The 16,125-nt window shown below is 41.6% G+C and overlaps 1 protein-coding gene across 1 annotated transcript in view; it reads left to right on the top strand.

The window, feature by feature from the left end:
* Positions 1 to 16,125, top strand: part of KCNH5 (potassium voltage-gated channel subfamily H member 5) — a 167,690-nt gene that overhangs the window by 121,597 nt on the left and 29,968 nt on the right. The window contains exon 9 of the mRNA XM_075712579.1: positions 4,353 to 4,605. Coding sequence (XP_075568694.1) covers positions 4,353 to 4,605 — 253 coding nt within the window. The remainder of the gene's footprint in view (positions 1 to 4,352; positions 4,606 to 16,125) is intronic.

The raw sequence follows: 16,125 nt of genomic DNA, 5'->3' as shown, positions 1-16,125 counted from the left end.
GGTTTGTATCAGCTGGGTGCCGAGTAATGCCGAGTAAAGTAAAGACAATAAAATTGTCTTACCCTGACTTTGAGGAGGTTTAATTTTCTGTGCAGAGAAAGGAAGTGATAAATGTTATTCTGTGCTTTACTTTCTCCTCTCTCAGCTTTGTAGTGGTGCAGGTCTTTGTGGATACATGTGTACTGGTCATGCGCGGCATGGAGCCTTGCTCCTTTTCTGGTAGAAACACAGTTTATACAGCCAGGGAAGATTTTCCTCTGGGTAGAATTCGACGTTCTCCTCTGATTTTGCATTGAAACATAGCAGGTTCTGCTTGGATGCATATGGGAAAGCTGACTGTGAAGTCTGTGGCTACAGATTTATTACAGAGCAACTTCTGTAGCAGCAGAAGCATCTGGTCCCTGCAGACTGTCTGCTCCAAGTTGTGTGCTCCAAAACCATCAGTTAGTGAAGCACTGCAGTCAGCAACCTTAATATCCTGCCTTGCTTATAAACTACAGGTTTCACTGAGAAAGGTCTTGAAATCTCTAAGGTAATTTCCTCTTCAGAAATTTGTCTTGGTGTTTTTTGATATGCTGCTGAAAGAATACACAGGCTAGAACAAGTGTTCCAGCTGAACTTTGGTTCTACTAACATGAAGTGTTGGAGGCATTTCCCTAACAGTGAAACAGTAGATTGAGCATTACAGGAGATCCTCTCCCTTAAATTGAATTTCTCTTTTACGCCCACGTGTGTGCATTTGTACATCATATGGACTCGCATACAACCATGTTGCTATTAGTTTGTATCTTTTTAGTTGCATGCTGCCTTAAAAATGCTGAGATCTCAGAAAGAGCATTTCACAATAAGAATGTCAGAGTCTTGTATGATCAATAAGGGACTGTTTTCAGAAGAATATTTATCTGAATTTGAAGTGCTCATTTTCTGCTCTTAGGATCTTTGGACTATTTATTATTAGCTTCCAAATGCTTCTGTGTGATCCTATATCACATTATGTGTCTTCTTTGGAAGCAGGAAAATTACTACATACTGTAATCTGTGTCACCAACAACCCCTTTCTACAGTACAACTAATAGAGAAGCTGGTGGCATCTGTGAGACTCCTTCTGAATTCATGATGTTGGTATTTGTAAACACGAAAAGAAGTGCTGCAAAGTCAGGTTGGAGCTCACGAAGTCCTTTGCTTAGAGCATACAGTAAACATAGCTGAATACTGAGATTGGCTATCTTTGCTCTTTTTTTCCCCTTTGTATATCTACATTTATCAGTCAAAGCTCCTTTGCCAAATCTTTTAATATTAAACATTTCTTTTAGTTGTCATCTGTTTCATTCTCTGTTCTCAGTACTTGCAGCATAGCAGACAAGAAAAAGGAAATAAAGGATATTTGTTCCTGGCTAACTCTTGGATCATTACTCATTTACTGCTGTACCAGTTGATAAGCAATATCTCCATATATCTCCATACAATAATATGTCATTAGCAGAATCACTTTTTCATGACATCAGAAAATTCCTGAATTATGCTTTCTAAGACTGGCTTTTTCTGTGCAATGGATTTTTTCCTGTCTCTTCATATTACAGTGTGTGATGATAGATATGTTTGTTGTGTCTATAAAAAGAGTAATGCTCTGAGTGCTCACTTTTAACACTCTGTATTTGACTCTGTATTTGTGAGGAAACAATATGCTGCTTTGCATCCAAGTGGCTTTTATTCTTGAGGGACATAATTAATTTACACTCCAAAAAACAAAGGGTCCCAGAACATCTCCGAATCTTACAGTAACAACTTCTGCAATAGTTTAACCAATTTTTCCAGCAGTTTGGAAGCTTAAAAGATAAAATTTGGAAATCAGTCATGTATGAATATGCACATTTTTCTTAAGAGCAGTGTTTGAGAATTCATAGTTCATGGCCTTGTTAAGTCAAAAGCACTTACATTACTGAAAGTATTAAAGGGATATAAAAAAATTCTAACCACGATTTAGGCCCAAGAGTAGATAAAAATGTTAGAAGTCATCAATCACGATACAAAAGGAAGCAGAATTTTTCATTAAATTACTATTGAGGACAAGAAAGATGGCATGTTTCTATTTTATTTATAATAAAGACGAGCTTTCTGTTTGATCCAGAAGTAGGGCTGAGGTGAAACAATTACTCTCAAAAGTAATTTTTGTTTTTTACTGGAAAAACTAAGGTGTGCCCATATTTCTGATGGTATGTGGAATGACTCAGGTAAGTATAAGTTTGTAAAATTGACATTTGCCCCTGATAAAATTATGGAAATGTGATACGGGATATGGTCAACACTGACTCAGACAAGACATTATTACTAATGCAAATGATGGTTTATGGAGAATATGTCTTGTTGAATGTGTTTATTATTAATTTTAATGATAGAACAGACTTATGCAGGATATTTTAATGTGTTCTGTACAACATTTTATTACAGAAAAATAGCATTAAGCCAAATAGACTTATTCTGTGTTAAATGAAATAAAAACTAATTATCTGGTAGATCTGGGAACGTTGTTGTAAGTGAGAAAACCTTGTGCTGTGGGGAAGTTTCCAAAGAGATACTGTGCTTGATAGTGTCAGGCACAAGAAGCATCATCTCTCTTGTTTATTCAAGATGAGATCGAGAGATGACCTGGTCATATTCTATAAACACCTACATGTGGAAGAGGTTTCTGATGATTGCAGGTCTTTTATCTGAGCAACATGATGAGATCTGCTGGCTGAAAATTGTTAAAAAAGCAGTTCAGAAACAACACATGTTTTAAAAGAGGGAGTAGCTGTCCATTGGAACAACTACCCTATATAATTTGAAAACATTGAATCAAGGCCTTCTAGGCTGTAATTTTACCAGGTATTCTGGGACTGATATGAAAATTATGAGTGCAAGAGGTTAGTGCAGATGGTTGCAGTAGACCCTTCTAGCCTCAGACTGTCATAGTACAGAGGATAGAATAACTTCATTTTTTTGCACTCATTATATCTCTGACCGCAAAGGAACTTTGATCTATTGAAATAAGAAAGGGACTAAGTAGTGTTGTTACTAAACTAGAAATTGTTTACTATTTTCCCATTTGATGCTTTAGAACCTTTAGTAATACTTTACAATACTATGTTTTATACCTCTTCTGCATTAAACAGAAATGAAAATCGTGGCTTTACTTCAATATTAACATGACCATTTGCCTCAAAGCTTAGGCCGGGTTACCGGAGTCTCTCTGTTTGCTGATATTCAATGGCAGTCAGCACACTGACCCAATGACCCTGGCTCTCGTACTGTCTGCAGAGCAAGCTGCCAGATTAATTCCATACAATGAGAAATTAATCAGTACTATTGATCTGCAGTCTTCTTTATATGAGACTTCCAGAGTGCTCTTAATCTCATGCTCTTTTCTATTATTTATCCTAGGAAAACTTTAAAAGGTTTTATATGTTTCTCAGTGCATACATTCTCAGCTACCATGCATTTTAGGGTTATAAGGACCTTAGTGTGTTTAGGAGGATGTGCAAATATTAAATACACAGTTTACAAATGTAACAAGACCCACAGGTTTTCAGTTTCTTTCTTCAGGTGTATTTGTGCTACTATTTCAATAGGGAAAGCTATTTCAGGTAAGAAATTTATTGAAGGTCTTATTTAATTGATCCGCTATGAAGACATCTTCATGTTCACAGGACAGTTTTTCACTCACCTTTACTTTACATTTCATAAGGTTTCATAATACTTTCTTTTTGCTCTAACTCAGGCTCTTTGGATTTTCTAGTCTGTAAGCCCTCCAGGGCAGGTTACTTATTATATGTCTTCACGGCACTGAAACTAAACCCTAGGTGTGTTTGGATACGCGTCGGTAAGTGGTCATCTACATCAAGACTTTTGAAGACTAGGTTTTCTGGATGTGAGCAAAATGTGGTGTTTTCTATTGTGAATGGTCTGTCTTTGCATGTCTTCAAGCTCCTTCAGCTCTGAGCGTCCGTTCTGTGCTCCTGCAGGGACTCAGCGTAGCAGCGGGTGGATAGTCTGGGCACCAAGTCTGGAGGGATATCCACAAACAGGACATAGTAGTGCCACCTGCAATTCTGGAAAACAAGTGTGAAAACTGTTAGGAATCAGAACAGTGTAACATAATAGTACCTTCTTCCACATCACCCTTTCAGCTGCAGTGAAAGCAGCAGATGGGTAGAAAAAGACTACCCCAATTCAAGATAAAACTCCCATCAGAAGCTTTATGAAATAACTGGGTAGATGGATCTTAAGATCCACCCATTCAGTTATTTCACAAAGCACGCGCTGGCCTGGTGTCATATTCCCAGCTGATTATTTTTCATCTTTCTTTTATTCAGGTTCTCTCAATTTGCCCAAAGGACATGAGAGCAGATATTTGCGTGCACCTAAACCGGAAAGTTTTTAACGAGCACCCTGCCTTCCGGCTGGCTAGTGACGGCTGCCTTCGAGCCCTGGCTGTGGAGTTTCAGACGATCCATTGCGCCCCGGGAGACCTCATCTATCATGCTGGGGAAAGCGTTGATGCTCTTTGCTTTGTGGTCTCGGGATCCCTAGAAGTCATCCAGGACGACGAGGTGGTGGCTATTTTAGGTACTGTGATCTCTGTTGAAATGCTAGTTTTTTAGATATATTTGCCTTCTGCTTAGCTTCAAATGTTAACTAGCCTTGCCTATCATCAGCTGGGACTACAGAAGGCTAGTGGTTGTCATAAGATGGAGATGTCATGCCTCCAGAGATACTACTCTAGAAGCAAACCCTTCATCTTTTATGCCATTGGGAAAGCTCTTTCTGCCCAGTATGGCTCACTGTTCACAGTTACAGTGTCTCTGAGCAGAAGAGAATGGCATCTGTGTACTTGACATCTTTTAAATAGCCTGGTAGAGGAAATGTACACTGTTTTATATCAGTCTCTCACGAGGATTTCCACATTAACCTTCACACTGGGATTTTCACTTGTCTGTATTCTATCCCAGAATAACACCGGCAAACAGTGTCTACAAGGAAGCAAAATTGTTGCTTGTAGTGAACTGTCTTTACAAAAAACAAATAGTCTGATATGACTATGCAAGGAGATAGGGATGCAGCAGCTATCCAGCCACAGTTGTGAGAAGTCTGAGTAATGGGGGAGCTCCAGGCTAATCACCCCGTTACCCTGCTGTGGTGTCTGGTTTGCCAGCGGTGGGTGGGAAAGAGCCTAATGCAGACTCCTCACTATCTTGTATGCGATTGGGAAAGGTGTAGCAGATGGTGGGACTGAGTGGTCAGCACTAGTGTTGAGGCAGGAATCATCCTCAGAGACAGAACACTGTAGAGGAAGAACTGGTGGCTCTGCATGAAAACCATCCAGAGTCTGTCTTGCCTGTTTTAAGATAGACTCATTTATTGTAGAACTCGTCTCCTGTTGAATATTAGTTATTTGCCTTCTTTTAAACTGGAGCTGTGGCTCCCTGAGGGCAAATCCGGTGGGTGGCCTTGTCCTAGGGGACCTCTCACACCCCACTGAAGCTCTGTACTGCATCTTCGCCTAAGGGTGGCTCCAGAGGGCTCCATAGGTCCCTCTTCTATCTCACGGGGATGATCGCGGGGAGATGAGGGTTGCACTTGGGAGTTGCCCCAGCACGTGGCAAGAGGGCAGACATGGGGAGTCAATACTGGTCGTGAATAAAGGCTTCAGCTCCTTCCCAGCTGGCAGCAAGTGAGCAGAGAGGAGAAATGAGGACAAGCATGTAGCTGAAGGAGGCTCCTGACGTGCTGCCGTACAAGCCTGTGTATGTGTGTCCTGCGCTGGGGTGGGATTGGGCAGTGTGCAGGTGTGTGGGTGGGAGCGTATGGGGCTGGCTCCCAGAGGGCATAACCCAGGTCCTCCCAGCCAGAGAGTGTGAACTCAGGAAAATGCACATGCGTGCTGTTTCACACTACCTGCTGCGGCTTTCTGTATTCTAGTATATACTAAGGTTTTTAAAGATAGAGATTTAATGTAAGAATGAATCTGTTTCCATATTCAGATGTGAAGTCATTGTGGTGAAAATTCCTAAGTCTGCGATTTCCATAGTAAAATATTCCTTGTATTTCAGCTCACTGCACAACTTCATTTTTATTATTAATCTCAGTGACGATATCTTATATTTGCTTACAGCTATTTAAAAACCAAAAGCTTTAAGAGTAAATAGCAGCATTTAAACAATTAATTGGTTTTCTGGGTATTACAGTGAAAACAAACAATAAATATGTAATTTACTGAACTAGAAGCCATCACTAAATGGATTACATGCAAAACTTTATTGCATTTACTAATGAATATTGTGTGTTTGGAATGACGGTAAGAACTTTTTGTTTCTACCTTGTAGATATGGCAAATCTAGTATCTATGTTATTCTCCATTTGGCTGGAGAGACCTTTAACCATATCTAGTTAAAGTGAATTACCTTTAATTACCAAAAGTGCCTTCGATTCTGCCATGGCTGCTGACAGGCAATCCCATGACTCAGAGCTATGTTCATTGTGTACTACAGGGATTGGCAGAATGTGTAAATGTAACTTAAAGGAAGATGAACTGCTTCCTGTAGTCATAGAGCACACTGAAGAGTTTTTTCATGCTCTGACAGATTATTTAACAGAATAGTGAACTGAGTAATTATGAGATGTCGAATCCTAAAAATTCACTTGTGGAAGGAAAATCTCTCCCAGATGTAGTTGCAAAGACATTTATAGTGGCAGCTGTGGCACCTGAAATAGCGACTGCGGATCAGACGGTGAAGAACATAATTTTTATCGACCTGTTCTCCCTTGAGAAGTTCAAGCACAAGGAAAGTGAATCTGCCTAAGGGGGAGACCAGGTTTAAAAACCTCTGCCTAACATGAAAACCTCTGTAGCCTGCATTGAATACTCCAAGCAGCTGCTGTCACACTGGGTTTCCTAGGGAAAGTCAACTTACAGGGTTGTACTACCAGTCTGTCCCATCTTCTCCATCCCCCAGCAGTAACCTAGAGTGGAAATGCAATCCTTTGGAAACTTGTCCTCATTAATTTCCTCTGTGGGAGCAGGAGCGTGGCAGGACATGCTGTCTGCCAGCCTCTGCTCCTTGTAGAGCCATCCATTTCCTAAGTTTGCTTTGGAACTGGTACTTTGCAGTTACTGTTTTAATAATGTAGTGTCATTTAATATGGTAGTGTTATTTGCTTTGCTTAAAGAGAGAGAGAAGGTGTGTCCTTTTTTTTTCTTTTCACCATGCTCACCTGCAAGTTTTGGTGTATTCTTAAAAGTGGAATATCCTAGAAAAGTGAATCAGGTAGGGACACCAAAAAGGGTTAAGCACATGCATCTTCCATCTCTTACATTTGTACCTCTGTCCAAAGTGCAGGGCTTCATCCTCCCTCGGGTCCCAGCATGAATCACTCCGCGATGTTACTGCTTTTCCCCTCTCTCCGTCTTCCCTTATCATGTTCCCTTCCCTCGCAGCCATGGTGAGTTGGCACATCCAGCTTCCCTGCCTGCCGAAACGGTGTCCTCAGGAGACTTGGCATCCTGTCCAGGTGCTTTCTGCAGGCTCCACTGTGGAGACAACCATCCTTTTGTTCAACAGCATTTTTCCTGGCTCAACGGCCCCAGCTTTGGCGTTTCTTGTGCTCAAAAGCAGATGAAACCCAGTGGTTGACAGGGCAACTTTCAGCACTGCGACATTTTGTTCTCCCCTGGTTTGGTTTTGTTCTCATTTGTGCGTAATTAAATGCCCAGCTGCTGCAGTAATCAGCATTACAGAAATCGGTACAGTAAGAGAATGAATCCAGTTGTAGATCCGCAGTTTATAGGACTCATTAATGAAGATACCCAGGTGCCCCATTACATTCCCCTCATTAGTTATCTCCATTTCTCGAGGACGGTCTCCCACCTTCTGCACGTACTGAGTGTTGCTGTAGCAGAGAGCACACCCCATGCAGAGCTGGTGTGATGGGGTGCTGCTTTGCTGGAGAAAACAAGATCCACTCATTTTAACATAACTCATCTGCAGTTGCCAGGGTAATGGAGAAGGGCAAACAGTCTTGTCTCTGATTATCAAAACTTTCCTAGCAAGCGAGGCGACCCTGAGAAGGCACATCAGTAATCTTCCACCGTCTCAAGCAGGAGTAAACAATTTCACTGCCACTGCTCTGGGGAGGTGTTACCAGCGGAGAAGTCTCAGGAAGGGCCGGGGGTTTGAAGTCCCCCAGGCTAATGAAACAAGGCATCTGCTAGCAGAGGGCACCTAACAATTCACCCTGCTGCAATTAACCTGAATTTGCTCCTGGCTAGGAGTTTCGTCTAAGTGGCGATGCCAACCAAGTGTCTCTGGAAGCTGCTTTCCAGCTCCTGCTATTTCCACAGCTGACTGCGTAAGTTGTACAGTAACTTAAACCAGGCAGATTGATGAACAAGGTTTAAAGAAGTCATTTTGCCAGCAGAGAAATAATGACCCACCACGTTCAAATGTTGATTGTAGGAATTGATCAAAAATATTGCTCAAACTGCATAGTGATAAAAGTATATTAAGCAGTGAAATCCTAGTGGAGGCTGCTGCTGAATGAATTAAATTTTGATAGTCAAGCCAGGATGAATATAGATTTAATAGCTCATGTTTCAGCCACACTTAGGGTCCTGATCCCGTATGTATTCAATTAGGTTGTTATTTGCCTTTATGTGTTGCATGTTAATTCTCAGCATGTTGTGCGTATAGTCCCAGTGCAACCTGTTGTTTATTGGATTTATTGTTTTTAGGCAAGCCAGAGTTTTACTTTTAGGCATTAGTAATTTGGTATTTGGGATCCATGCATCAACACTTTGAATTTCCTTGGTGTTATACAGCTGGGCATGTGCTTTGTGCAGGACACGACTGACTATGTGTGATGCACCATATGACATGAAAAACTGTCAGACCAATTCTATCTCACAGTATTAGTAGCTAATTCTGTGATTTTAATTAGTGTAGTTGCAGCTTGGGTTTCTTCTCAAGTGGAATGAAGGTGGCAGAATTTGCCCCTATGTCAAATCAGCTCTTGATATTTTATACTGAACTTTTTCTTGTTTTTCATGTGAAGTAAACCAAGGCAGACTAATTGTGAGAGTTTCCCCAGGTTAGCAACGTGCACCTGGTAGCAATTTATGGAACAGCCTGTGTCCTATTTCATCTACAGAAAAAGTCCCTTTTGTTCCAATGAGTTAAAGCTCTAAATTAACTAAGAGGAAAATGATTCATAAAGGAAAGGCTTGGTTTTTTTCAGCTAGCAGGACTGCAATAATTAATGTGATGCAGGTTGTTTTTTAAGCACTGAATCTCAAAGTATTCTGCAAAATACTTGAAGGATTACTGATCTGAGAACCAGTGTGACGTGCTGCTCTGCACTGTGCTGTTCTTGGAATGAATCATATCTTGCAGGTCTGGGTTAGCATACATAGTACCATGTAAGATTTAGTCCTACTAATGCTTGTTCAAAAGTATTATTAGTTCTTACTGACAGAGTTGAAGGGAACATTCAATTTTTCACATTATTTCGTAAATTTAAAATATTTTTGTTTCTATCTGCATGATAGTTAACTCTTAGAAGAAGCATCAATCTCAATTTAGTGCCAGCTGATGTGTTATAGATGTGATCTGCAGCCTCCAATACCAGAAAGATTCCTTTCAGTGAATTGAAATGGTTTTGAATTAGACCTGCATGTTTCACTGCCAAACCCAGGAGCTTAAAAGTCTTGGCAGTGCAAGAAAAGGAAAATTATTTTTAAATCATATGATATATTTCTTTTAAATCAGACTAACAGTTTGAGGCAATCTGATTTGCCTTACGAGTTTTAAAGGAGGCCTACAGGAAAGACGGGGAGAATCTTTTTAATAAGGCCTGTTGTGACAGGACAAGGAATAACGGATTTAAACTAAAGAAGAATAGATTTAGACTAGACATTAGAAAGAAGTTTTTTACAATGAGGGTGGTGAAGCACTGGAACAGGTTGCCCAGAGAGGTGGTAGAGGCCCCATCCCTGGAAACCTTCAAGGTCAGGTTGGATGGGGCTCTGAGCAACCTGGTCTGGTTAAAGCTGTCCCTGCTCGCTGCAGGGCGGTTGGGCTAGGTGACCTCTAAAGGTCCCTTCCAACCCAAAGCATTCTATGATTCTATGAAGATGGTGGGAATGGTTGTGCTTTTGAGTTTATTTTCTCGGTCAGGAAGGATAGAAACTTACTTTTGTATAAAATCCAAATGCAGATATCCTGTGTCCAGGAGCTGGGGCTTCTAGAAAAATATGAAGTACTAGGAGACTTGCACTAAAAGTGAGAGAGATGGGGACCATAAATCCTTCACTAACAAGAGAATATCTATATAGACCTTTTGCTCTTTTTGCAGCAGTCCTGAATGGTGGAAGAAAGGTAAATTTCTTTTGTGTTTTTAGGTGCAGATGAGGAAGGTTGCTCTTCATTAAATAATGCACGTTTGCCAGTATGGACTTGGACCTTTGGCACAGTCTCTTGTTATTGTTTCTTTGCTGGCTATTTTGACAATCTTTCAAATGGTAGAAATGCTGTTTTTTCTTATCATTCTGCCCTTTCACATGTTAATGTGCAGTCCTGTAGAGTTGGATTTCTGACTGTTTAGTGCTCAGCTCTGATCTGGTTTTCAAGGGAGTGCTGGCCCTTCTTCATGCCATAGGAAAGGCTGATATTTTGGCGAAAACATTCACAAAGGCAAGGAGCCCTCTCTCACAGTCTACTCTGAGCATCAGAGTCTCACTCTGCACATCGTAGGCTGTCCTTACAGGAAGCAATGATGTCTCAGCTGGCAGGAGGCAGCTGGTAAATCTGCACCACTACATCACCCCCATCTTCTCCAGATCCCCTCTTCAGACATAAACAGCTTTATTATCTAAGTCCAGAAATCCAGCCAGCCCAGTAGCCTGTCTCCAAAAATGGCCAATAGCAGATGTGCAGGACAAAGTAGGAGGATGAAGTAAGCAAACAGTGATAATCCCCCAGAATATTCTCCAACCCTCCATTAAATTGTGTTTTAAGGTCTTCCTCACCCAGAGGGGAATCTTTTGTGTTTAGTAGCCACAGATGGATTTTATTGCATGAATCCATCCCATCAGTCTGTAAACCTATGCAACCATCCCCGATGTCCCATGGCAAGGAGCTGCAGAGCTTACCTACTCGCTGAACCATCACAGAGCTGTGTGCTGCTCTGGGTAACAGGAGCTGATTCCCTCCTTGCTCATTGGATTTCTACATCAGTTCGAGATCCATCTGTCCTGCAGCCAGAGGTTTCACTGCACATGTGTAGACACAGGCAGATGTATTTGTATGAATATACATACCAGTATATGTAATTACTGCTGCAGGGACTTGATATTTGGTTGCTGACCTCCACCTCTGTGTGTGCTGCCGTCACTTCATGGCTATTGGTACCTGAGCTGATGAGATAAACATTTTCTCTATATGATACGTTTTTTATTTTACTGATTCTGCAGCAAAATCAACCTTTGCTTTTCATAAGCAACAAAAGATTTGAGCATATCATGGTCGAAAGCCTACATTATTCATCACATCTGGCCTTTGCTAGTGTGACTGATGGGACTTGGGAGATGTTTTAAAATGGGGGGAGGGATAGCGGCCTATTAGCTAAGACTGCACAGAACGGAAAAACACCTTATCACATTAAGAAGAAGTCTTGGTCCCTTCTATGTGTTTTTCCTCAGTGCTGTTTTCCACCAAGAATTTATTCTTTCACTGCCTGCCCAAACTTCTTCCCAAAGGCCACATCAAGTTCTCATGTTTACTGGGATATTTTTTAGCTCAGTTTCTGTCCCCATCTGGAGGAGGATAAATTTTACATCGATATCACAGAATCATAGAATCACAGAGTAGTTTGGGCTGGAAGGGACCTTTAAAGGTCATCTAGCCCAACCCCCCTGTGATGAGCAGGGACATCTTTAACCAGACCAGGGTGCTCAGAGCCCTGTCCAACCTGGCCTGGGATGTTTTCAGGGATGGGGCCTCCACCACCTCTCTGGGCAACCTGTTCCACTGTTTCACCACCCTCATCATAAAAAATTTCTTCCTTTTATCTAGTCTGAATCTACCATCTTTTAGTTTAAAACCATTACCCCTTGTCCTATAGCAACAGGCCCTGCTAAAAAGTTTGTCCCCATCTTTCTTATAAGCCCCCTTTCAGCACTGAAAGGCCGCACTAAGGTCTCCCCGCAGCCTTCTCCTCTCCAGGCTGAACAACCCCAACTCCCCCAGCCTGGCCTCGTAGGAGAGGGGCTCCAGCCCTCGGATCATTTGTGTGGCCCTCCTCTGGACCCGCTCCAACAGCTCCATGTCCTCCTTGTGCTGAGGGCCCCAGAGCTGGACGCGGGGCTCCAGGTGAGGTCTCACCAGAGCAGGGCAGAGCGGCAGAATCGCCTCCCTCGCCCTGCTGGCCACGCTGCTTTTGATGCAGCACAAGATACGGTTGGCCGCCTGGGCTGCAAGCGCACATTGCCGGCTCATGTCCAGCCTTTCATCCCCCAGTACAGAAAACAGATGCCGAATTATCATGCTGCTTTACTATCACAGCAGTTGCTCTGTGACTCCGCTGTGTCAGTCCATCTGCTGCTAAGCTAAAACAACGTTCGTGTACCAGTTCCACCTCACCTTACAGATCTCCACGTGAATCAAATTAGAGGACACAAACTATCAACTTTTAACACCACATTGTACTACCTGTGTGGGAATTTGAATTCATGAAATGTCCTCCTTATACTTGCCCTGCAAGTTTAACAAAGTTTCATTTCTTTTTTTGATTAAATTCACAATTGTTTTTAAACAGATGCCCACCCCTGCAATGGAGTGATTTTTTTTCCAGCCATTTATTTATGCAGTAGGAGCTTCCAAAGGCCACATCGATCCTGAAAACTGAGGCTCAGCTCTTTGAACATCTCAACAATAGTGTTACGTATTTCAAAATACCATTTGGAGAAACATTTCTGCACTGAAACAACTGCTGTAAGCAGCTGGTTAAATCCATATATATGGGTTCTGAGACGCTGTTTAACAAGTGTCGTTCCTCTCTGAGTTCAAGGACTTTTTCATTCCCTTTGCAAGCTCCTAGGGAGTTTCCTAAGGCCCTTGAAATTTTTTTTCTGCCTGAAAGGTCCAGGCATGAGCTGCTGTCTCACAAATTGGCAAGTCAGTCCATGGTGCAGGGCTGTAGAGAACGTCTTCCCCACCTTCTCTATGGGAGAGTTATCATCATATAAAAGATTATAGATAATAATAGATATATATACCATTAATAGATACCATTATCTGTTATATAGTTACATACCATGTGATTATCTCTAAATATATATACAAACATGCAGGTATATATATGTATTTTTCATGTACAGGCATATTGTCCTGGTTTCGGCTGGGATAGTTAATTTTCTTCCTAGTAGCAGGCATAGTGCTGTGTTTTGGATTTAGTAGGAGAAGAATGTTGACAACACACTGATGTTTTAGTTGTTGCTAAGTACTGCTTACGCTAGTCAAGGACTTTTCAGCTTCCCATGCTCTGCCAGGTGCACAAGAAGCTGGGAGGGGGCACAGCCAGGACAGCTGACCCAAACTGACCAAAGGGCTATTCCATACCATATGACGTCATGGTCAGTATATAAACTGGGGGGGGGGGGGGGGGGGTTGGCCGGGGAGCAGCAATCGCTGCTCGGGGACTGGCTGGGCATCAGTTAGCAGGTGGTGAGCAACTGCATTGTGTACCACTTGTTTTGTATATTCTTTTATCATTATTATTATTATTATTATTATTATTATTATTATTATTATTATTATTTTCTCTTCCTCTGCTGTCCTATTAAACTGCCTGTATCTCAACCCACGGGTTTTACTTTTTTTTTTCCCTGATTCTCTCCCCCATCCCACTGCAGGGGGGGAGGGTGAGCGAGCGGCTGTGTGGTGCTTAGTTGCCAGCTGGGGTTAAACCGTGACACATATGTACATAATACACCAGCAAATTTTTGTCCATGTTTAGGATGATACCGGTGTAGTTATTTCAGCAAAAATTATGCTTGTCACCAACACCCTGCACCTTTCCTCTTGGTTTCCATCGTTCTTTCAGTCCCCAAATCCTTACACCCATGTTTCTGCCAGCTTTAATCCAGCAGTATCCAAATCCTGACACCTCTCTTTCCTTTCCTCATACCAACGGCAAAATGTATGCAAGCGGTTCCTACTCTAATTTTATGGCGTTCTTTTTTCAGCGATGCTTCGGGCACTGTGAGAGGAGGGGCAGGAGTACTTCCCAGAGCTTTGCCTCCATTCAGGAGGGGGGATATTAAGACTGCTCAGGACTCAGGGCAATGCAGATTTGGGAGGTAACATGCTGGGGCCTCAAGAAATCTCTGGAGAGAGGCTTTGAAAAGTCTGCAAGCTGCATCAGCCCCAAGTGCCTCTGTATTCCCAGCCCAGCCCCGGGCTTTCCCTGGAGGCGTGCACATGTCATGCAAGCATACAACGTATACGTGCCTCTGTGTAGCTGGTGTTTCAGACCCACCAGTTCAATTTGTTGTTGCAACTCTGAAAGGTTTTTTTCATTTAGTTGCGCCATGTAAAATTAACCTTGAATGAATAATTACCACTCTCTACTCAGTGAACTACAGTTAATAGGGACTAAGTATAGTACATTAATCTCTGCATTTATGAGAAAAGACACGTTGTTTTGGAGAATCTGGTTGGGTTTGTTTTCATTCAGTATGTTCCTTAGCACATTTATAACAGGCGAACGAGACTCGGAAATGTGTGGGGGAAACATCAAATTCAAGAACCCTTAAATGCTTCCAAGATTTTATACTTTCTGAAGAGAATAAACCACATGTAAGAGGAGCTTATAGCTTCACCATTCAAAGCCAGTGACTGATGGCTCATGGAGGAGTGAATAGGTTCAGTTCATCGTGTCCCAGCCTTTCTGAGGGACCCAGTGCAGTTCCCTGCCTCACTGAACTGAAGACAATGAGAAGATCTTCTCAAGTTTATGCCTGGTGATTTCATTTTTCCAGGGTTTGGGTACACATCCTGTAACATACCATCATGCAGAGTTTCAGAGTGAGCATCCACTGCTTTCAACCTCTTGGCTTGAATTAGCTATGTATTACCTTAAATTTGGAAAGAAAATGTGTTTTGCTCACATTTCAGTGGGAAAATCGTAGTAGTATCTATTATTGAATTCTGTGTTTTTAACTGCACTCTGCAGCCGGTGAAAGCAGGACTCGATTCTGTCATGTGTCCACCTCAGTGAGCAAATCCATTAAGCAATTTTGTGCATTTCAGAAATGGTCTATTTTCTGTAAATTAGTAACTGTGCTGAGTATGTCTGTAAACCAGGTTTCGAACTGTGGGTACAGACAAGGATAATTAACTGCAAAGGGTAATTTGAAAACAGTACATTAGATAAATGATATGTTACTAGGAAATGCTCTGTGATAAGGAGAGCATTTTAAAGCAACTTGTTTTATGAATTATACCGTCTGTATTATGTATTGTAGTTAATTACATCAAAATATGTAGAATTATTTAAAAGCAGTTCAATGACAATGCAGTTATAACCTTTCTAAGGGATGGTTCCGCTATATAGACTTTTGTTAGGAAATTAAAACAAGGAAATGAAGATAAGGACTTGCACATTTTATTTTACTCTACATGAGAAATGTTGGCTATGTTTTACTGGATACAGTACCTAAAGCAGAAATGGAAATAGAGAAATAGAGCCTCTGACCCCAAAAAGTAATAAGGTTGGATAAATTATTACTCTGGTCTGTGTTCCCAAAATACAGTTGGGTGAAATGTTACAAGTTCTTAAAAGAGGAAATATTAAAATGTGTTACCTTTTTTATGCCAAAACTATAAAATCCCTAACCTTCACCAAGGGGTGATTGAGGTGCCTGAAATCGATAGCGATACCACCACTGACTGATTGATTTTAGTTTCCTTTTAGTAACTGCAAAAATAAAGAGCTTGAATATCATTGGGGTCTGAAGCAAAAAATGCCTTTTGTACCATGGTTTCTGCTTCAGGATTTGAGGTGTCAGCCACAAGCCACACGCCATGGCCCTTG

The sequence above is a fragment of the Pelecanus crispus genome, chromosome 6 (assembly GCF_030463565.1).
Source record: "Pelecanus crispus isolate bPelCri1 chromosome 6, bPelCri1.pri, whole genome shotgun sequence".
NCBI classification, from domain to species: domain Eukaryota; kingdom Metazoa; phylum Chordata; class Aves; order Pelecaniformes; family Pelecanidae; genus Pelecanus; species Pelecanus crispus.
The sequence above is the reverse complement of the archived record's forward strand: the minus strand, read 5'-3'. Positions and strand labels throughout refer to the sequence as shown.